General features: G+C 33.8%; 1 protein-coding gene across 6 annotated transcripts in view; it reads right to left on the reverse strand.

Annotated features, from left to right (window-relative positions):
- Positions 1 to 24,081, reverse strand: part of TANC2 (tetratricopeptide repeat, ankyrin repeat and coiled-coil containing 2) — a 358,004-nt gene that overhangs the window by 317,272 nt on the left and 16,651 nt on the right. For all 6 annotated transcript variants that reach the window (XM_059909100.1, XM_059909099.1, XM_059909098.1 and 3 more), the window contains exon 2: positions 1,533 to 1,626. In XM_059909100.1, coding sequence (XP_059765083.1) covers positions 1,533 to 1,599 — 67 coding nt within the window. In that variant the 5' untranslated portion in view covers positions 1,600 to 1,626. The remainder of the gene's footprint in view (positions 1 to 1,532; positions 1,627 to 24,081) is intronic.

Here is a 24,081-nt window from a genome sequence, read left to right on the forward strand (position 1 = left end):
AATTACTGTAGACGAACCAACATCTCCCTTAAGAGAAAAACTTGTCTGAATGAATAAAAAAAGAAAATTCAACTATGTGCTATTAACAGTATAACCAGATATATATGTTGAAAATAAAAGAATGGAACAAATTATACCTTATAAATACTAATCAAAAGAAAGCTAGTATAGCTATACTAACATTAGACAAAGTCAGCTTTCAAACAAAAGGCATTATTAAAAATACAGAGGGACATTTCATCATGGTAAAACAGTTAATTCACCAGGAAGATATAGTAAGTCTAAATTTCAATGCATCTAATAAGATATCTTTCAAATATAGACAATTCTACAATCAAAGTGTGAGATTTAATCACACCTTTCTCAGTAAATAATTTTTAAAAAATAAGTTAGGATATAAAACGTTTGAGGACTACCATTAACAAAAACGGACCCACACTACACCCAATAACTGCAGAATCTACATTATTTGGTGCATCTAGAACATTAGACTAAATTGATCATATGCTGAGCTGTAAGGGAAATCTCAATAAATATGATAAGAATAAAATACAGGATAGGTTCCCTGATAAGAGTACAATTAAGCTAAGTTAATAATAAGATAACCAGGAAATCATCAACTGTTTGGAAATTAACAATTATACTTTAAATACCTATGGATCAAGAAGAAATCACAAAGAGAGCTAAAAAACATTTTGAAGAGAATGATAATGAACATAATACTACTTATGAAAACTTGTAAAATGCATAAAAATTAGGAAATTGAAAAGATTAAAAGGATATAATAGCAACAAGGATATACTATATAGCCCAGGGGATTATATCCATTATCTTATAATAACCTATAATGGAATATAATCTGCAAAAATACTGAATCGCTATGATGCACACCTGAAACTAACACAATATTGTAAATCAACTATACTTCAATTAAAGAAAAGAACATGATAAATACCAACAACCCATTTGCAGAAAACAAACATTTAGTACATTAATCTTCAACATTTCTCCCAAAAAAGTATCTATACAGTTTTGGTTTGTTTTTACCTTAAAAGCCTAAGAATTACACTCTTGTTTTTTTAAAAAAATCTTTATTTTAATGACTAGAAAAATGTTCAACTTATATTTCACTTTCTGTATAACCCTTTGAGGACAGTTTCTATTATTTTTAGTCTCATTCCCCAAAGAGTATCTAGGACTGAAATAATTTCACATGTTAATTCAAAAGTAAATTTAGGTCTAGAAAGTCTTTAATACATAGTTCACAAAAGCATTATACTCTCATATATAAGAAATAAATATTTTTCTTTCATAAACTCTTCCTTTACCTGACTATTCCTGATGAGTGTTCATCAAGTGTTCCTCTTAATAAAGAGTCTGACAGCCTACAGGAACGTACACTTTCTTTTTTTCTAAATTAAATAAGCCATTTAATAAATAAATATATAAAGTGTTGTAGCACTAATTCAGATCCCTAAGAGAACTTTCTTTTCTAAAACATCACACGGAATAAATGTAGCAGAGTCACTCACCACTTGATCTGTTCTTACGACTTGATTTCCCTCCAGTAAGAAGCATCTTGAGACTATTCCGAAACATGGTTGTGCTAGTCTAGTATTCACAAAACTGTAAAAGAAAATGTGGGAAAACGTTAGAAAACTTGGTTTTCTATTCAAAATACTATTAAGAATTAATTTTAAATGTGCTATAAGGAATTAACTACTCTGTTTATAGTACAGAAATTTTAACTACATGAGAGAAACATTTATTTAAATAATTTAATTTAATTAAACATTTATGTTGTTTCTTAAAAATATACTATAATACTTTGAGTACCCTAAGAGACAAAGGTAGACATCACTGAGGGTACACAGAAATAGAAAACAATTAGGTAGGTATAAATACAGTTTACCCTTCCACCAGGCTCTCCATTTCTTGGACAATTTTCCCATATGCTCAATACACACACCCAAAGTTTAAGAGTTCAGAACTTAAGAATAGATGCCTATTTCCCATTGGTCAAGCCAGAATTCCACCTCACAAGACTACTAATATATATGAGTACATCAGTATACAGATATACTACTAACCTCTGTATGTCCCACTCCTATCAAAGGAAAATCCTGCTGATTGTGCTTTGGATTATGTCCTCTCTCACCTCAAGAACTTTTATCTAAAAATCATCTTCCTTTTCTCTTTCACGTGGCTTTAATTTTTTTCTCTCTACTGAATCATTCCAGTCATAACATAAACATGCTAGTATGTCTTAACCAAAAACAAATAAGTTAAGTCCCTCTCTGTATTCCCACAAGGACCAATTACTGCTCCTATATCCTTGCTCTGCACAGCAAAATTTCCCAAGTGTCAATACTTGGCACCTGCAGCAGATTGAACAGAGCAAATGTGAATTAGAACAGAGGTTAATAGAAAATCTCTGAACCAAAGCACAGAGAAATTAAAGGTTGAAAACTACAGAAGAGTATGAGAGGCATATGGAATCCTTTGAAAGGTTCTAACATACATATCATTGAAATCCCAGAAAAAATAATAAAGAAACGTTATCTGAAGTGACAACAATCAAGAATTTCCTAACATTGATGAGACATAAAGCCACATCTTTAAGCAGCTAGGGAAAAAATAAACACACTGAAAGAAGCAACAATCAACAGACTGAGAGATAACTTTCAATAGAAATGCTGAATGGCACAAGACAATGGAATGACTGCTTAAAATTTTTGAAAGAAAAGAGGTGCCAATCAAGAAATCTATTCACAGTTTAAAATGTTTTGAAAAATGAAAATGAAATAAAGGTGATTTCAGAACAAAAACAAGGAATTTATCAGTAAAAGAAATACTAAAAGGGAGTTCTTCCAACAGAAGGAAAATGATACTAGAAAAAAACATAGAAATGCAAAAAGGAAGAGCCATAGAAAAGTAAGCATATTGGCAAATAAGAATGAACAATAATTGTAAAAAAAATAACATTACTAACTTGTTAAGTTTAAAATATATAGAGATTTTAAATGCATAACGACAATGACAGAAAAGTGAGGAGTGGGGTAAACGAAGTTAAAGTGTGCAAGATATCTGTCTACATTGTGCAGGAAGTGGCAGAAGTAATAATTTACACTAGACTGCAACAACTCAAAATTCATGTAGTAATTTCTAGGATAGCCATTAAAAGCTAACTGATGTGAGAAAAAGAATGATTAAAATATCTGACTGAACCAAAGAAGGTAAGAAGTGAGAGAAAAAGCACAGTACCTGTGGATAAAATATAAAACAAATAGTATGTTGGTAGCTTTAAACTTAAATTATATCTGTTATTATGTTAAATACTCTACTAAAAGACTATTTATGGACACAGAAAGATTAAATATAAAATGATGAGAAAAGATATACTACACAAAAACCAATTAAAAAGAAGCTAGCATAGCTATGCCAATATCAGACAAAGTAGACAAGGAAAGATATTTCTTAATAATTAAAAAGTCATACCAACAAGAAGATACCCTAATTCTAAACCTCAATGGACCCAACAACAAAGCTTAAAAATATATAAAGCAAGAATATCCAAGACTAATAGATGATACAGACAAATCCATAATCACATGGGAGACTAACACACATTTGTCAATAGCTACAAGTCAAGCAGACAAAAAATTTACTTAAGATATATTGATAGAAGATTAGAACTACATAATTAACCAACTAGACTTACAAAGTATATGTACAGTATGCTCTTCCAAATAAAAAGAGAATACACAAACTATACACAAAACATATACCAAAATGGACCATATGCTGGGTTATAAAGCAAGTCTCAATAAATTTCAAAGCACTGAACTCTTTGGGAGTATATTCTCTGACTACAATGCAAATTATTACAAGTGAATAATTTTTAAAAATGGAGAAAATCCCCTACTGCTTGAAAATTAAGTGATGCACTTCTAAATAACCCATGAGTCAAAAAAAGTAAATAAATCACAATGGAAATTTAAAAATATTTGCAATGAATGATAATGAAAAAATGACTTAGAGAAACATATGGGATGTAACTAAAGCAATGTTTATAAATAAATGTATACCTTAAATGCAGTATTAGAACAGAAGGGTCAAAATCAATAGCTAAACTTCTATCTCAAGAAGTTCAAAAACAAACAGCAAACAAAATCCAAAGAAAGTAAATGGAAAGAAAGAGTAAAGAGTAAAAATGAGTGAAGCAGAAAACAAATCCAAAATGGATAAAATCAACAAAGTCAAACAATGGATTTCTGAAAAGTAGCAAAATTGAAAAACCTAGTAGCAAGGCTGATCAAGAAAAACAGATGGAAATTACCAATATCAGGAATGCAATAGGGGACATCATTTCAGATACTAAAGCCTTTTTCTAAATAGGAAGATATACAAACAACTTTACACCAAATTTAACATTTTACATGAAACAAATTCTTTGAAAAATACAACTTAATGAAACACAAAGTTGAGCAGAAAATCTCAACTACCTCTATCTCTATTAAAGAAACTGAATTTATCAAAACTTTTCCCACAAAGAAAAGTACCGGGCCAGACTATTTCACTGGTGAAGTCTGGCAAACATTTAAGAAAAACACCAACCTTATAAAAATTCTTTAAGAAAATAAAAATAATACTTCCCAACACATTTTAAGAGGGCAACATGATCTTAATCACAAAATCTAACAGAGATTATAAGAAAAGACAATTACAGATTACATATCTCATGAACATCGACTCAAAAATCCTTAACGAAAGACACTGAAAACTACAAAAGGTTGCTTTAAAAAGAATTAAAGAAGACCTAAATAAGTAGAGACAGAGGCACACCTCGGAGATACTGTGGGTTTAGTTCCAGACCACTGCAGAAAAGTAAATACTACAATAAAGTGAGTCACACGAATTTTTTGGTTTCCCAGTGCATATGAAAATTATGTTTATACTGTAGTCTATTAAGTATGCAATACCATTATGTCTGAGAAAACAATGTATTGTATATACCTTAATTTTAAAATACTTTAATGCTAAAAAACGCTAACCATCACCCAAGCCTTCGGCAATTTATAGTGATAACATCAAAGATCACTGATCACATACAGAAAATAAACTAGTGGCTACCAAAGGCGAGAGGCAAATTAGGGGTATGGGATTAAGACTTACAAACTACTGTGCATAAAATAGATAAGCAACAAGGATATATTGTATAGCACAGGAAATTATAGCCATTATCTTGTAGTAACTTTTAATGGAGTACAATCTGTAAAAATATTGAATCACTATGCTGTATACCTGAAACTAATATAATATTGTATAAATCATACCTCCATTTTAAAAAAGATCATTGATCACAGATCACCATAACAAATATAATAAAAAATGAAAATGTTTGAAATATTGCAAGAACTACCAAATTGTGACAGAGACATGAAGTGAACAAATACTGTTGGAAAAATGGTGCCAATAGACTTGCTCGACTCAGGGTTGCCACAAACCTTCAATATGTAAAAAACACAATATCTGCAAAGCACAGTAAAGCGAAGCGTAGTAAAACAAGGTATGCCTATATACTATGTTCACAGATTGGAAGGTTCAATATCGTTAAACTGTCAATTTCCCTATATTGCTCTAAAGAAACAATACAATCTCAACCAAATTTCAGCAGGCATTTTTTTTGTGTGTAAATTGAGAAGCTGATTCTAAAATGTATATGGTACTGCAAAGAGCCTAGAACATCCAAAGCAATCTTGGAAACTACCAAAAAAAGCTAAAGCACTTATAAGACCCAAAATCAAGACTCACTCTATAAAGCTCCAGTAATTGTGACAGTATAGTACTGTTGTAAGATTCATCAAATAGATCAATGGAACAGAATAGCTAGTGCAGAAAAAGACCTATACTTAATACCGTCATTTGTTTTCAACAAAGTCATTAATGGGTAAAGGAAAGTCTTTTCAACAAATGGTGGTGGAACAAATACATATCCATTTTTTAAAACTTAACCTTGGTCTGTGCCTCACACTACACATGAAAATTAATTCAAAGTAAATCAAACATCAAACATCGTATAAATGCTAAAATCATAAAGCTTTTAGAAGAAAACACAGGAGAATATCTTCATTATTTAGAGGCAGGCAAAGGATTCTTAGACACAGCAAGTAATAACCATAAAAATTCATTAGAATGTAAAAAAACATGTGCTCATCAAAAATAACATTGAGTAAATGAATAGACAAATCACAAACTGGGAAAAATTATGCACAAAACATATATCTAACACAAATAAACATACAAGATATATAAAAAATACCTACAACTCGATAATAAAGAGACAATTCAATTTTTAAATGTGTAAAAGATTTGAATAGACACTTTTTAAAAAAAAGATATATCTTCTTTTTTAACACACATATAAAAGGAGCTCAACATTTTGTCATTGGGTAAATACAAATTACAACGAGCTACCTCTATATTCCCACCAGAAGAGCTAATTTTTTAAAGCCTGACAATATCAAATATTGACCAGGATGGAGAGCAACTGAAATTCTTAATACATTGTTTTAGGAGTATAATGGTACAATTGCTTTGGAGAGTTTATTATAAAACTAAGCATATACCTAACATATGACTCCACCCCTTACATATTTACCCAGGAGAAATGAAAACATATGTGCTTAAAAAGACTAGTACAACAATTTTCATAGCAGCTTTATTCATAACAGCCAAAAACTAGCACAGGTGCCCATCAACAGGAAGATGGATAAACCGTGGGATCTTCTTACAGTGGAATACTACTCAGCAATAAAAAGGTATGAACTATTCATATGTTCAACAACACAGATAAATCTCAAAATATAATATGTTGAGTGAAAGAAACTTACATTAAAATGTATGCAGTAATATATGGTAAGAAAAAAATCAGAATAATGGTTGTCTCTTAGGGATACATATGAGAATTAACTGAGAAAAGGCATGAGAAAATTTTCTAGTATGATGGTAATATTCTGTTATCTTGAGGGAGCTTGGGATACACATATGCATACATTTGTCAAAACTCAGCCAATGTTCACACCAGATTTATGCATCATATTGCATATAAATTTTACTTCAGAAGAAAAAAGTGAGAAAATATTCAACTTTACTTAATGATATTCATGCTTAAATATTTAGAGGAAAGCATACTGATATATCCAATTACTTTGACATGCATTAAAAAAATAAGACAAAATGATGGATGGATAGAGGGAAGTGAAGGCACACATGTAATAAAGCAATTATAGCAAAATGTTAACACAAGATTCTAAGTAGTGGATATACATGTGTTAAATGTAAAATTATGTTAAATATCTGTATGTTTGAACTTTTTTATATGAGGTAAAAACACTCTGCCACAAAAGAAACTCTAGGCCCAGATGATTTCAACAATTTAAGGAAGAAATAATATCAATCTTACACAAATTGTTCCAGACCACAGAAGAATAGGAAGCATTTCCAAACATGTTTTCTAAAGACAGCATAAGCTTGATAACAAAAGTCAACAAGGTTGTTACAGGAAAGAAATGTTACAGACCTCTCTTTTGCCATAAGTACAACAATTCTAAACAAAATATTAGCAAAATCAAATCTACCAATATATAGATCAGGACCAAGTGGTGGTTTAATTCAGAAATGCAAAAATGATTTAACACATGAAAATCAATATAATTTACCATGTAACAAAAGAAATAAATCATATTATCAATAGATGAAACAAAACCAATTGATAAAATTCAACATTCATTATTTTTTAAAAAACTTACACAAAACAAGAAATAAAAGAGAAGCTCTTTAATATCATAAAGCGTATCTTTTAAAAAGCCTATAGAGGACTTCCCTGGTGGCGCAGCGGTTAAGAATCTGCCTGCCAATGCAGGGGACGCGGGTTTGATTCCTGGTCCGGGAAGATCCCACATGCCGCGGAGCAACTAAGCACATGCACCACAACTACTGAGCCTGCGCTCTAGACCCAGTGAGCCACAACTACTGAGCCCACGAGCCACAACTACTGAAGCCTGCATGCCTACAGCCCATGCTCCGCAACAAAAGAAGCCACCACACTGCAACAGAGAGTAGCCCCTGCTCACCGCAACCAGAGAAAGCCCGTGCGCAGCAATGAAGACGCAACACAGCCAAAAATAAATAAATTTATTTTAAAAAATAAAAAAATAAAAAGCCTACAGCAAACATCATACTAAATGGTGAATGACTGCAAACATTCCCCCTGAGACTGAAGAATGTGACCACTTATTATCACTACTGGCACTTAACATGGTCCTGAAGGTCTTAGCCAGTACAAATAGGTAAGAACATGAAATAGAAAGTATAAAGAATGAGAACAAAAATGCCACTTTCACAAACAGTATGATTACTTACTTAGAAAACCTAAAAGAATTTATAAACCATTAGAATTAATAAGTGAATTTAGCAAGGTCATTAGATACAATGTAAAACAAGATTTAAGGTGAACATGAAAAAATAACTTATCCTTTTTCCAGTGAAGATAAATATGGTGATGAATCCTAAAAATATTTCAAGCATTTATGAAATATTCCTTTTATACATGCATCTTGAGAGCCATTTTTAGGGTTTCTGCCCCCTAATCTTACTTTAAGAGACTATCTGAGAAGTAAAAGTTCCAAGCTTGATAAGTACTTACTTCACTAATATTTGAAAGACTTGAAAAAATTGTTTTATATGTAGGGATATATAAAAAATACACTTCATGCTTTAAAACATACCATGAAATTTAAATAGCAAACTTTAGAATTCTTAAATTTATATTTTCTTAGAAGAGAATGAACAACTATTTTCTTATATATCAGATTCTCTGCATGTATACAGGTGAGAAAAATATATATTATGTAAAATATTATACACATATGATTTCATTTAGTCCTCATCAAAACCTCCTTAAGACAGGTAGTATTTGCTTCATTTTAAAGAAAAGGAAGCTGAATTAAAGAAAAGCAAAATAGCATGTCCACAGTTATACAGCTAATAAATGCTTAAGGTCATATTTGAACCCATGCTCTTTGTCCGCCTCCTCATTGTCTCTTCTTAAATAAGAAACACTTAATAAATCTATTTAAAAGAGCTGAAACTATGAAATTTCTAAATCTAGTGATCCAAATTAAAACTCCCAGAAGCAGTATTCCATTTGGTTCTTGTTTTTAAAATACGTTTAATTTATTTATCTTTTTGTGGCACTACCACATACTTATTTTACCTTACTCTAGTAAATTTTCTTTTTTAAGTACTGCTACAGGTTGGCATTAGTCTTTGCAAATGCATCAAGAAAAATTATGGGGCTTCCCTGGTGGCGCAGTGGTTGAGAATCTGCCTGCCAATGCAGGGGACACGGGTTCGAGCCCTGGTCTGGGAAGATCCCACATGCCGCGGAGCGACTAGGCCCATGAACCACAATTACTGAGCCTGCGCGTCTGGAGCCTGTGCTCCGTAACAAGAGAGGCCGCGATAGTGAGAGGCCCGCGCACCACGATGAAGAGTGGCCCCCACTTGCCGCAACTAGAGAAAGCCCTCGCACAGAAACGAAGACCCAACACAGCCAAAAATAAATTTAAAAAAAGAAAGAAAAATTATGACAAAACTCATTTGGGGGTGGGGGGAGAAAAGACATCCTGCTTTAGTGGACACTATGATGTCCCACCCAGATCCTCATTACAGGATCAGTGCACCCATCCCTCCAGGTGTTATTATTGGCTGAGAGCTGCTCCCGCTTCACCAGAGAACTGCTCTAGACTGACTAGAGCCACCAATGACTCATTAGTGCAGGAGTACAAAAGACCAGCTCCTTTTAACTCAAGGAGGGCAACTCTGTGGAATGATTTATGCTCCAAAGCCCTCGCCCATCTCTTTCTATTCTTTATTTTTCTTCAAATACTGATCTCTAAATGATGTGTTATATACCTGTTTTTTTTACTGTCAGTTCCCCCACTAGAATATGAGCTTCACAAGGGTATGAAAGCTGCTTATTTAACTCACTGCTGCAAGCCCATAACTGGAGAATAATGCCTGGTAAACAGCAGGTACCAAATAAATATTTATTGAATTAATTAATTTCTTTAGTTTGTATATCACTGTCCAAATCGAATCTCTTGTAGAGAAACCTGATCTTACTCTTTTTATCCTTGATGCCTAGCTCATAGGAGGTTCTCAACACTTCTTAAATGAGTAAATAAATCAATGAATAATTGAGCAAAGACTTGATTCATCAGATTATTAACTTGGTAAAGAGGTAAACGGATGTAATATAAGTAAGCTTCAATAGACAAAAACAGGTTATGAACTAACTAGAATAATGAAGACTAAGATGATTGTGCGTCAGAGAAGGGTACAGAAATTTTAGGCAAGTCCAAATTTTTATCTGAGGAAAAATCAAGAAAATTCTAGACATACTTCAAACTTCTGCCTAACTCAGACCTTACTACTATATATGTATAGTTCTTCAAAGTTTCAAAAGGAAAAAAAATGTATAGGCACAGATTATTATTAGAAGAAAAACGAATTATTGCTTAAAATTTACTAAAACTAGGAGTAAAAAAGAATAAAAATTTTAAATCTAAAAATAAACCAAGATAACATTCCACAGTTAATTTAAGTAAAAAATGATGATGGGTGAAATAAATTAATTATAATGATAATCACTTTTTGAAGTATAGGGGTTTTTTTTTTGGTCTTTGGTAGTCCTAAAACATTTTATAAAAATTGACTAAAATGTATAAAGAATGAAATGAAACATAAAATACTTATTTAAGGCTAATTATCCATCTCATTGCTACATTTTGATAAAATGACTTTCTTATTCAAGTTAACCCACCACTAGAAAATTTATTATAATAAAATATTAATACAGAAACTCTACAAAACTGAAGCTAAGTGGAAAATGACAGTTTGATCTAATTGGATTTATGACAGTAATATATGGCTAAATTTCACCCTACTTTTCCAAGTTTTAGATCCAAATTTTTTTAAATGTTAACTCTCTAGGAGAAATAATCAAATAAATTCCTGGCAAGTGAATCTCTGGCAGGAGAATAACAACCAACATTCACAGACCCCCAATCATTTCTAATTGTCTTGTACTTAACTGATTCAAACCTTATGTTATCTACATGACCCTATGTTTGTGACACCTGGCTTAAACCATTCAGGAAAAGTATTGACTATTCTGGTCCTAATGGTCCACCAAGGCTGGAAATTCAATGTCCTATCTCAATATCTTCTTGCACTATTTTATTAGTGGATAATCAAGTTTCATTTTCAATGTTCATCCCTCCTGCACATAGAAAGCCCTTTTCTTATCCTGTTATTCAAAAAAGGAGCACAATATCCCCCTTCATTTAAATATTTATGTAATAATAATGTAATCAAGTTAACTCTTAAGCACTTCTGCACCATTCAGGCTAAATAATCGCAGAATTCCCTTTAACTTTTCCATATCAGACATTTTGCGTTCTGTTAGCCAGCTTCAAAAAAAAATAATCTGTGTTCCTAAATCCTCTTTCATTATCAGTGGTTTGGTATTATTTTTATTCTTATTTCTGGTTTTGTGGTAGATTGACTTATTCTTACTTTTTTTGTTGTTTTCTCATTCTAGAAACAAGTTTCTTGACGTTGGAACTACGCCTAGTAGATAAATTATACTATTAACATGCTGTTAAAGTTCTATAGGATCTGAAGAAAATGTTTTCAACAGTAAGAAAATAAAAAACAAGGAAAAATAATAAATTAAGATATTGTCTGTAGAATTTTAATTACAAAAACAAGAATACATACTGATCCAAATGATGAATTAAGTATTATCTTTCCCTATCCAGAAAACCAACAAAATCTCCTTCTAGAATTCTCTCCACAATATTAATTTGGATACTGCCTTTATCAGAGTCCCCTTGAAAACAAACCTGTTGGTATAACTGTGAAAAGTAAACTATAGATCTTTAAAGTAAATGCCACTCATTTTTGAGCATTTATTACTCTTCCCTTCAGAGAAATTTTTGTAAGGGAAAAAAACACACACACATACCCATGCTTACTAAACATTTCAAAGAAAAATTTTAAACATTACAGGGAAAGATGCAGTGGTTAATGATGCAGATATGATGGAAATGTTGGAAAATATGATAATATCATTTTATAATACATGGTTTTAATGAAAGATGCTAAGCACTTAAATACATATCCTTGATTTTAAAATATCTAAAAGATAGCATATTCCTCATACAGAAAACCTGAAAGAAAACATGGCACAAGAATGTAATTAATGACTATATAGTTGTTTAGTGTTTATTTAGTATATGTTTATCTCACTAGATTGTAAAAGCGAGGTTACCACTGAAAACCTGGCACCAGACACAGAAGCTGGCACATAAAAGGCATTTAGTGAGTATTTGTTAAAGGCATGAGGGGGTTCCAAAAAATGGACTCACAAATAATCTAAGAGAGAAATAGAGAAGAACAGAAGATCTCAAAAAAGTATGCACATAACTGTAACAGGAGAAGTAAATAACCAATGACAAATGCAATAATGTGAACCATGAGAATATTAGTTAAAAAATAAATCCAGCAGCATAAACTGGGGCTTTTGAAAAAAGGTAAAAACTCTACGTTAAAAAAAAAAAAAGGATAAACAATGATAGGACAAAATCAATACAAGAAAGAAGAATCATCTGTCCACTATCTGGAAATTGCATGTTTTTCCATCTGTGAAAGGCATGTTGAATGACCAGGATATTATCAAGAATGGCTATCCATTGAATGTTGACTGAGGTAAATTGCTAGGTGTGTCAGATACATTCCATTAAATAACTCCGGAAGTACCTACAATTAATCAAAGATAAGAGACGGTGACAATATAAAGACGGAAGGACTAAGGGAAAATCCAGAGTATCCAGTATAATATACAATAATCATAAAATATCTGCTCATACTAGAACGTTTTGAACAAGTTATATCCAGAGAAGTCTTTGGACTGAACAAAATTAGCTGAGCTCTGTCCACGGATAAACACTGATAATTTCTCTAAGAGAGAAATTCTGAACTGCACTGAAGAGCATCAAATCATGCAATCTCATTCAAGATTTGAGGGCACAGGAAGGAATGTAGGGCAATTAATTTCTCAAGTAAGGGGAGAAATTGATGATGGGCTCCATCTTACTCTCAATCATCTCACTGTAATGCCCACACAAGGATGCTCACTCTAGCAGTGTATGAAAAATAAAGGAAGACATGGGTATGTACAGCAGCTTTATTTATAACTGCCCAAACTTGGAAGCAACCAAGATGTCCTTAAGCAGGTGAGTGGATAAATAAACTGTGGTATCCAGATTATGGAATATTATTCAGCACTAAAAAGAGGTGAGCTATCAAGCCATGAAAAGACACGGAGGAAACTTAAATGCATATTAAGTGAAAGAAACCAATCTGAAAAGACTATAAGATTCCAACTATGTGACATTCTGCAAAAGGCAAAACTATGAATACTAAAAAGATTAGTGGCTGCTAGGGGTTGGGGGCGGGGGGGGGGTGATGATTAGGCAGAGCAGAGGATTTTTAGGGCAGCAAAAATATTCTGTATGATATTACAATTGTAGATATATGTCGTTATATGTTTGTCAAAACCCACAGAATGTATACCACCAAGAGTGAACCCTAATGTAAACTATGGACTTTGGGTGATAATGATGTGTCAGTGTAGGTTCATCAATTTTAACAAATGTACCACTGAAATGTGGGATGCTGACTGTGGGGAAGGTTGTACATGTGTGGGGACAGGGGGTACACAGGAACTCTGTACTTTCTACTTAACTTCACTGTGAATCTAAAACTGCTCTAAAATATAAAGCTTCTTAATTTTTTTAAAAAAGAGAATAAAAGAAGGCACAGAATGAGGGAGGTAGAGAGGAAGAGAGGACCCATTAATAGGAAAATGATTAAATTTGGCATAGGAAATACTATGAACTATGGAATACTGTATATGGTTTAAACAACATGTAGCACATCTCTTCTAAGATTAAAAATTCTCCAAGCTTTATCCTTAAGTGAAAAAAAGCAAGTAACAGAGCAGTGTGTGCAGTACAGTCTTATAATTTTAAAAACTATGAGTTTATTGACCTGTACTAGATATACATATGTACTTAAAACTGTGGAGTAAAACTTGTGAGAGAAGATACACAAAACTTCTCAGTGGTTTCCGTAGGAGATGAATACAATGTTGAAAGGAAGATAAATGTGAATTTTTTATTAAATGTATTTGTATTAATGTTAAAAAATAATAAATAAAAATCAGTCGACCCACAGTACATTCACCATCTCTGTCTAGTTCCAAAACATTTTCATCATCCCGAAAGTATTTATTCATTATTGATATCAGTATAAATTTTTAAATTATTCATTAAGTTGGCATAAATTTTCTTTGACTCCCCCAAAAAGCAGATAAGATCTCACAGGGTGAAGGATGAGAGAGCACTCTAGAAAACCTTTGCCTTTCAAGTTGGCTGCCTCCTCGGTTATCCCACCAACCTACATTGTTTCAATGCATACCCAGTGGCATATATACCCCCAAAATTAAAAATCATTTTTTTAAGTTTAAAAGTTTAGATCCTTCTTAATATACCCATTTTCTAACAAAAAAATTTAAAGTTACATTAGAGAACTGTTTTGTTACCAGTTCAGTAAAAGGTCAAGTGAAAAGAAGAGTATTTACAGAACTGCCACTACCACTCCCTGCATCATTTGCTTTCCCTTGGTTTCTCCAAACCATATAATGAACCGGTCCAGCATGCCTGTGAAGTTAAAATTAAACTATTTTAGAGGCAAAGTCCAGACACTAAGCATTCTTATAAATAACATCAAGAAACAACCAAAACACATACACACACAGCAGAAACTTTATTTTAGCAACATATATTAGCTAAAATTCTTTACAAATTATATTCTTGGGCTTAGGAATACTTCTCTACTTCTAAAACACGTAAAATACAGATGGCAAAGCTACCTCTAATCTTTTTCTAGTAGTAACCTAGAAATAAATTTTTTAAATAAAGTGTCTTTTGATCTACTATTTATTCAATCTTTATTATGAACAAGCTAAGATAAGGCCTTGAACAAATACTGGAGGAAATTTTTAAAAGGTTAATAACAGTTCCTGCCTAAAAGGAGCATCCAGTCAGGTAATGAGAATTAAGGAAAAGTGAACCCAAGCACAATTCCAGATAGAAGGTGCTAGGTATCACAAGAGAAATACAAAATGTAATGGGAATTTACAAGAGGGAGAGATTACTTACAGGATTAAGTAAACAAACACTTCTTAAGTGTCTGCTATGTGCCTAGCACCATGCTGGATACTAAGATAGCAACACTGTCCTGCCCTCAAGAAACGTAGAGCCAACAGGTGAACAAGAAACCTTATAAATGGCTTATTATAAAATTCAGTGATAGAGGTATTCACAAAATGCCTGGTAGTACAAAAAACTTTACATGCTTATCTACCCACCTTTAGATAGTGGGTGAAAATAATCCTAATGAATTAAAATTATTCTGCTGGTTTATTGACATAATTTTTTAGGGGTTAAAAAATACTTAAAGAAAAAAGTGTAAATAACATCCTCTCATCATATCCCCTATCTTAAAAATACAATCACAAAAATCATTATCTTTATAAGCATGGTTTTTAGACCTAAGGATGGTTTCTAGGGCAGTTTATAGACACTAATTGTCAAACAAAGTTAAACATCCTTATTAGTGTCAAAACACTAATAGGACTTTTAAGAACAGGAATCCATCTATACCGATACATTAATTTATTTTAATTCCCAATAGATATCCAGAGATAAGGCTTCAGTTGACATAAAGCATTAATAATTAAAATAATAATTTATTGTTATACAGAGAGAACCCCCCAAAATTAAGTATAGGATAAAGATAAAATGTCAGACTAAGGCAAGAGCAAAAGAGGAAGAGGTTCAGTAAATGCTGGGTCAAATGGCTGGCCATTAAAGGAAAAAGAGGGGGTGGGAGGGATGGATGTATTCCTACTTTTACCCATATACAAAAATAAATTCTAGACGTATTAAAAATGTAGATACAAAATATTTAACTATAAAAATAATAGACTTGCATAATAAGAAAACCCATCCTAAAATTCTATGCAGAATTATGCAATAAAAACCAGAGCGCTTATGGGAAAAAAACAAACACAATTTTACACATACTAAATGGCTAAGTAATAAATACCACAATAAATATGGTACTTTACCTTGAGAAAGACCTGAGATTTGCTTGTGGAAGTGAGTGTCAGAAGGGTTGCAACTTGTGAGTTGTAAAGTGGCAGAAGAAGGGTTATCAGATACCAAGTATAAAGTTGTAACACCAAATGTGGATGGGTATAACTCAACACACAAGGTAAACTGAGGTAGGTGGTAAATGTCTATCAATCACATTAGAATTCACATTCTCAAAACAAGCAGTATAGCAGAACTGACTAAATAAGTGCTTCTGTTCACCAAATACAAAAAGGAAGGGAGGAAGGGAGGGAGGAAAGAAGGAAGGAAGAAAGAAAATACTCAAATCTCAATTTTTAGGGTGTTGAGGATGGGAAACAATTTACTGTTTCCTAATGAACATCCTTAGCAAGCAGTGACTCAGATACTGCAATAACCTAAAACAAAAACCTGTCAATAAACTCATAATTTGTAAGTTATTAATACAATAGTGTCATTATCATTAAGGAGATCAAAATAAGTTACCCACAAGAACACTAACGTTTGCTGACCAAAACAGTTAATGCCAGGGATAACAATAATGATGATTAGCTGTAGTAAGAAATTAACTACTTTTATCAGGTATCTGTCTTCCAAGGCAAGTTTTTCCATGATTTCATCATGAAATATGGACATAGTCAAATCAACTGATCAAATCATCTTCAAAATTCCAAAAATGCTATATACACCTTTACTTGGCTTCAACCCTATTTCCAGCTGTCTGTTTTGAACATTTATGGATAATGCCAGTACCAGCCTCTGGTTTCTGAAACTGACAGACATAGGAAGCAGAAGATACCAGAAGGGAGGCCAAGTTTGATGAGAAGGCTCAGAAGAAGATGCAAAGCAGATGGCTTAACTTTCCCAGAATTTTCACCAAGTCAGAACCAGTAACAGATATCAAGTTTCCCAATATCTGTCCTGAATCCTCATACAAAACAAAGAGACATAATTATAATAGTGTAATCGTAAGAATTGGGATTTGGGGGACAGTCTCCATCACCAGTTACTAGTTTTGTGCGCAAGAGCAAACTTATTAGCCTTTCAAAGCCTCAGCTTCCCATCTGTAAATTGAAGCTAATAATAGAAAAGTACCTTTCCAATCACTTGTGAAAATTAAGGGAACTAAAGCAAGTAAAGCACTTAGCACAGTCTGGCACCTACTAAGCGATCAATAAACATTAAAGTGTTCAATGAAAATCAGTATTAATTGAGGACATAAACCATCATCAATTTTTCCCTTATCTTCTGATCATCACTTTTCTAAACCCCTTAATTCTTGATTTATAATATGCCTCTTACACTGGCTGCCTATTTCTTCTTTTTTAAAAATGTCACCTTCCCAGACTAGACTTTTGCATAAGTAAAATAATTTTTCATAGCTTCTCTGAAATAAAGTTCAAGGGAAAGTTTACAGAGAAACCACAGCTCCTTTTCTCCATCCTGAAGGAAGTAGACAATTAACCTTGCTTCCTTCTGTCTCTAGGCTCGGTTCCTGGGCACGCTGAAGAAGTGGAGCTGGCACTGGTTTTGTCTTCTGAAAAGGAACTTCAGAGCTGCGCCTGTGTGCTGCATATGTAAATCTGGGGTATCCAAATCATACTGAGAATCACCTTATTATATTTGCCCTAATTATGTAGCCCAAATTACATACCATTAAAATAAATTTCCCTTCCTTATTTTCCTCCAAGCTCCTGATTTGCCTATTTCGGGCTACAACCCAAAGAAATTGTTACTATGCCTTAATACAAAATCTCACTGTACATCAACTGCATTTAAACTTCAAAAATTATTCTTAAACCTGAACACCACTGTTGTTCTCAACATACAATCAGAAAAAAACCTCATTATAGTATGAGGAAAGCTTAAGTGTTAGTATAATATGAGGAAAGCTGAAGAAAATCTACAAAAAAGTAATTAGAGCAAGAAAGTAGGTTCCATCTAAGACATCCTGAGACCAAAGTAATCTGATTTCCCAGATAGTTGTCCCTTATCTTGCAAGAAAAATTACTGCTCTCACCAAGCAAAAATACCACAGGTGAATCAAAAAGACTGTGTTTAGTGAAGATTTACTATATTGACTATAAAAACCATGGAGAATATCAATCTTCCTAACATGCTTTTTTAATCATGTTACTTCTCTTATTTCTACATTTTAGTCTCCTGTCCCCACCCCACCCCCGCAAAAAACCTCACTTTTCCTCCACTGTATTTACTCCCTACTACACCTTCATCATCATCACATCAGTAGATAATAATTATTGAAATGCTTACTATATGCCAGAAACTGGGCTAAGCACTTTAGGTGCATTAATTTAACCCCAAAATCCTATGAAACGAGTCTTTTACAGGATGAGAAAACTGAGGCTTCCATGGGTCAAATAACTTGCCACAAATCATACACCTAGCAACTAAAACGAGTCAGAATGTGATCTCAAATCTGTCAAACTCCAAAACCTGTGCTTGTAATCACTTCCTCCCTATATACTATGAGAAAATGTTTTAAAATTTTTTTAGTATGTAGCTCATTGTGTGGCATGTAAAATTCAATAAATATTTTCTGAAAGGATACGTTTAGTTTAATTATTCTGACATTCAAGGATTCCCACTGGGAGAGAGAAGGAAATTCCCACTATTCCTTAAGACAAACCTTCTTCCCCAACCAAATTATAATCACTGGGGTCCACGGGATTTGAATCCTGGCAGTGGGGAAGGGAGGAGGAGAAGAGAACTTAGGCTTTTCTCCCAGTGTAAATAATAATTTCTCCTTGTTGTAATATCCCCACCTATACATATCTTATTATAAGCTCTTTGACATGTTTATATAAGTAAGGTACACAAACACATTTTAATAAGTAGTTACTACAAAGAAGAAAAAATGCAGCCCAAACAGGTATATGAAGTACCAGTATTTGAAAATAAAAAATTAAAAGGATATAAAACAAAATGGGGACTGTTTTGCCCATTTAAGGACATTTATCAAAATAACAGATTGGTGACACTTTATGGTTTGATATATTAGGTTTTTTGGTCAGACATGCTAAGAAATACAACTGACCCTTGAACAACGCTGGGGTTAGGGGTAGTCAAAAATCCACATATAACTTATAGTTCGTATAGGTGGCTCCTCTGTATCCACAGTTCCACATCCGAAGATTCAACCAACCACTGATGTGTATTTACTATTGAAAAAAGCAGTTCAAACCTGCGATGTTCAAGGGTCAGCTGTATTAGTGTTCAGGTGTTTTAGTGATCATAAATCATAGAACGCTAATGAACTCAGTAAAACAAACCTGAAATGATCTGCTTTCTGACAATCCCCAGGTGAGTAAACATTATTATATCTAGTTTAATTTGAAGAGTCAGGCACAGTCCTTATAAGATGCTTGTGAAAATTCTCTATCTGAACAGACCTCAACAAAGTTATTCACAGCATTCACAGTTTATCTTGATTCTGATATAACAAGAATCTCATTGCTTTTACATATCCAGAAGATCAAGCAACAGGAACCCTCTGTTATTCACTATAATTTTTTAAACACCAACAAACTAGTCTAAAAAAAAGCATCACATTTTATTGAAATAACTTAAATACTATTTGTACAAAATCTTTACTTAAATCAGACTGGCAAATGGACAATATAAAGAGCTCCTGTAATGGAAAGACTATGGTCTTTGGACAGAGATTTACCTGTGTTCATACCCTGCCTCTACCAATTACTAGCTGTATGACTCTGTACGAGTTGCTTAGCCTCTCTGACTCCCCAGTTTCTGCTCTGCAACAAATAAGACACCATGTAACTTGCTGTTTTAAGGAATAGAGAGATGTGTGATTGCCTACCACCCACCAAGTGCTAAAGTTGCCCACCCCAGATCCTCACTCCCTTCCTTATTAACAGAACACTAATTTTGGATCCTATGGTGGCCATGCGACTCAGTTGTAACCAATGAGATGAAAGCATAAGTCTTACAAGCCAGGACTGAAGGAAAACTACTGTTCTGCTGCTAAAACAAAGACGTCTGGGGAAGAAACAGCCATCTTGCAATCCACAGGGCAAAAGCCACCCTTCAAGGAGAGGAAAGAAGAAACACAGAAGCCAGTGTTCCTGATGGCACTGTGTGACTGCCATAAACCCTGGACTGCCTATATCCATATTTCCTGTTACCCAAAGAAAAAAGATCCTTTTTGATTAAGCCACTGTACTTGAGTTTCCATTACATGAAGCTGTTACACCCTAATATAATGTATGTAAGCACCTAGGAAAAGAATCCATCCAGAAGATCAGTAAAGGCAATTATTCCACAAAACTTCTTATTTAACAGAATGTGTTAAATTATTCATCAGTAAAGTAGTGTTAAATTATTCAACAGTAAAGCAATGAAACAGTAGGATGTCAACTAACACACAAACATATACACCACACACAACCCAGTTATTAAAAATGGGGTATTATAATGTACTTAAGATAAACATTCTGTCAGTATAGGATCAAAGATTTAATCAAGAAAGGTATCCTTGGGCTTCCCTGGTGGCGCAGTGGTTGAGAATCTGCCTGTTAATGCAGGGGACACGGGTTCGAGCCCTGGTCTGGGAAGATCCCACATGCCGCGGAGCAACTAGGCCCGTGAGCCACAACTACTGAGCCTGCGTGTCTGGAGCCTGTGCTCCGCAACAAGAGAGGCCGCGATAGTGAGAGGCCCGCGCACCGCGATGAAGAGTGGCCCCCGCTTGCCGCAGCTAGAGATAAGCCCTCGCACAGAAACGAAGACCCAACACAGCCATAAATAAATAATTTAAAAAAAAAAAAAAAAAAGAAAGGTATCCTTGATGAGGTAGAAGAAAAAAATGCAATTGGATAGAAATTCTATTATTATAGCTTATAAGTTCATTCACTAATATTTACAGCACATCCACACCATAATGTGCAAGCCCTAGATGCTATGGCACGAACTATATGAATCGGAGACAGCTATAAAAAATTAGAAAATAAAGGCTCAAATAAGAGGGAGAGAGGGGGAAGTAAACACAACTAGAACTAAGATTTCTATTTCAGATAAAGTAAAAATTTAAAAGGAGAGTTACTGACAGATTAAGAAAAAGTTTAGTTGTTTTCTTCTTTTTAAATAACAGTCAGAGCTCTTACCTTAAAATAATGAATTACAAAATGATAGCCAAAAGAGAATACTACCAAGATAATCTCCTGAATCAGAATATAGAAGAGTATAGAATGTAATACAAAGCAAAACAGTCAGAATAGATAGGTAACACAACGATCAGGGAAAGGGGCAGACAAAGGGTGAAGACAGATCAAGACAGAGTCAGAAAATAAAAAGGGTAACGAGAGATATAAGCGTTAAGAACAAAGTTTAAGTTAACCCACTAACAACTTTAAACCCCATTCACACACCCTGCCAGATCCCTTCCTGCCACCTAAGCAAACATATTTATTATATTTAATCTTTATATTGTTTTCTCTATAAATCATCCTAGTCCTCCTCCTTAATAATACCCCCTTCTTTCTCCTTGTGAGTCCTGCAAGATCTATTAAAGTCCTATTTTTTCTACCATTTTTTCTGATAATCTTCACATACATTCATAACATTTAAAACAATTATTCTAGATGTACTTCTATAGTAAATGAAATTTTAGTTTTTCCTTCTTCTGACTATGAGGCATGCTAAAGTTTGAGAACCACTGCTGTAAGTTGAAAAAAATAATTTAAACCTTAACATTTAAAGAGCTCTGAGCTCCGGACAGGACTAATTAATTTATTCAACTCTTTCAACAAGTAACTACTGATTATCTACTATGTGCCAAACACCATTCTAGGTACTGAGAATACAGCAAGGAACCAGTCAGCATTCCCTTTAGTGAGCTTAGAATCTAGATAAATATTTATATAAATAAATAAGTAAAATATAGTATGTCAGAAAGTGATAAACTCTAAAGGGGGAGAAAAGGCAGGGAACAGGGAAAAGAATATCGGGGGTTGAGGGAAAGAGAGGTTAGAGGGTTTCAATTGTAAAGAGATAAGCAAAAACGTGAAGATGATGATAAAGCAAGCTATGCAGGGGAAAGAAAATTCTAGGCAGAAAAAACAGTAACGCAAAGGTCATTAAGCCAGAAGCATGCTCAGCTTGTTTAAGGAACAGCAAGAAGGCCTGTGTACCTTGAGCACAGTGGATCAGTGGCCAGGAGAGAGGGGTTAGGGAAGTAGATGAGATGACAGAAATGACTTGAGCCACAATGTCTAGAGCCTTAATAACCCTTGTAAGAACTTTAGCTTTTATTCTGAATAAGACAGGAAGTCACAGGGCAGATATTAAAAAGAGTAAAGACATGATCTGACATATTTTTAAAAGAACACTCTGGCTGCTGTTTTGAAAAGAAGTTGTAGAAGCAAACCAGTTAGGAGGCTGGCTACAGTAATCCAGGTAAGCGATATGAGTAGCTTAGACCTGGGTGGAAGTGGTCAGCAGTGGCCAGATTCTAGATGTTTTGAAGGTATAGCCAATAGATCTCCTGATAGATTGAATATGGGGAGTGAGTGAAAGGGAGAAATCAAGGATGGCTCCAACATCCTGAACAAGTAGAAGGATGGAGCTGCCATCAGCAAGATAGAAAAGACTACGGGCAAAATAGATGGGGTCGGGGGGGTGGGGAACAGTGAGAAGATAATTTTGGGCAAATGTGCTTGATATATCTATTAGACACCCAAGTATATAGAAAGGTCAAGTAAGCAGCTGGATATATGAGTCTGGAATTTGGGAAAGAAATCTGGATTGGATACAGACATATGGGAGTTATTAACATGTAGCTAGTAAATTCAATGCAATCCCTATCAAACTACCAATGGCATTCTTCACAGAATTAGAACAAAAAATTTACAATTTGTATGGAAACACAAAAGACCCCGAATAGCCAAAGCAATCTTGAGAAAGAAAAACAGAGTTGGAGGAATCAGGCTACCTGACTTCAAACTATACTACAAAGCTACAGTAATCAAGACAATATGATATTGGCACAAAAACAGAAATATAGATCAATGGTACAGGATAGAAAGCCCAGAGATAAACCCACGCACATATGTTCACCTAATCTATGACAAAGGAAGCAAGAACATACAATGGAGAAAAAACAGCCTCTTCAATAAGTGGTGCTGCGAAAACTGGACAGCTACATGTAAAACAATGAAATTAGAACACTACCTAACACCATACACAAAAATAAACTCCAAATGTAAGACCTAATGTAAGACCAGACACTATAAACACTTAGAGGAAAACACAGAAAAAACACTCTTTGACATAAATCACAGCAAGATCTTTTTTGAACCACCTCCTAGAGCAATGAAAATAAAAACAAAAATAAACAAATGGGACCTAATGAAACTTAAAAGCTTTTGCCCAGCAAAGAAAACCACAAACAAGACGAAAAGACAACCCACAGAATGAGAGAAAATATTTGCAAATGAAGTAACTGACAAAGGATTAATCTCCAAAATATACAAGCAGCTCATGCAGCTCAATATCAAAAAAACAAACAACCCAATCCAAAAATGGTCAGAAGACCTAAATAGACATTTCTCCAAAGAAGATATACAGATTGCCAACAAACACATGAAAGGATGCTCAACATCACTGATCATTAGAGAAATGCAAATCAAAACTACAATGAGGTATCACCTCACACCAGTCAGAATGGCCATCATCAAAAAATCTACAAACAATAAATGCTGGAGAGGGTGTGGAG

Source organism: Balaenoptera ricei, chromosome 20, assembly GCF_028023285.1.
Source record: "Balaenoptera ricei isolate mBalRic1 chromosome 20, mBalRic1.hap2, whole genome shotgun sequence".
In the NCBI taxonomy this organism is placed as follows: domain Eukaryota; kingdom Metazoa; phylum Chordata; class Mammalia; order Artiodactyla; family Balaenopteridae; genus Balaenoptera; species Balaenoptera ricei.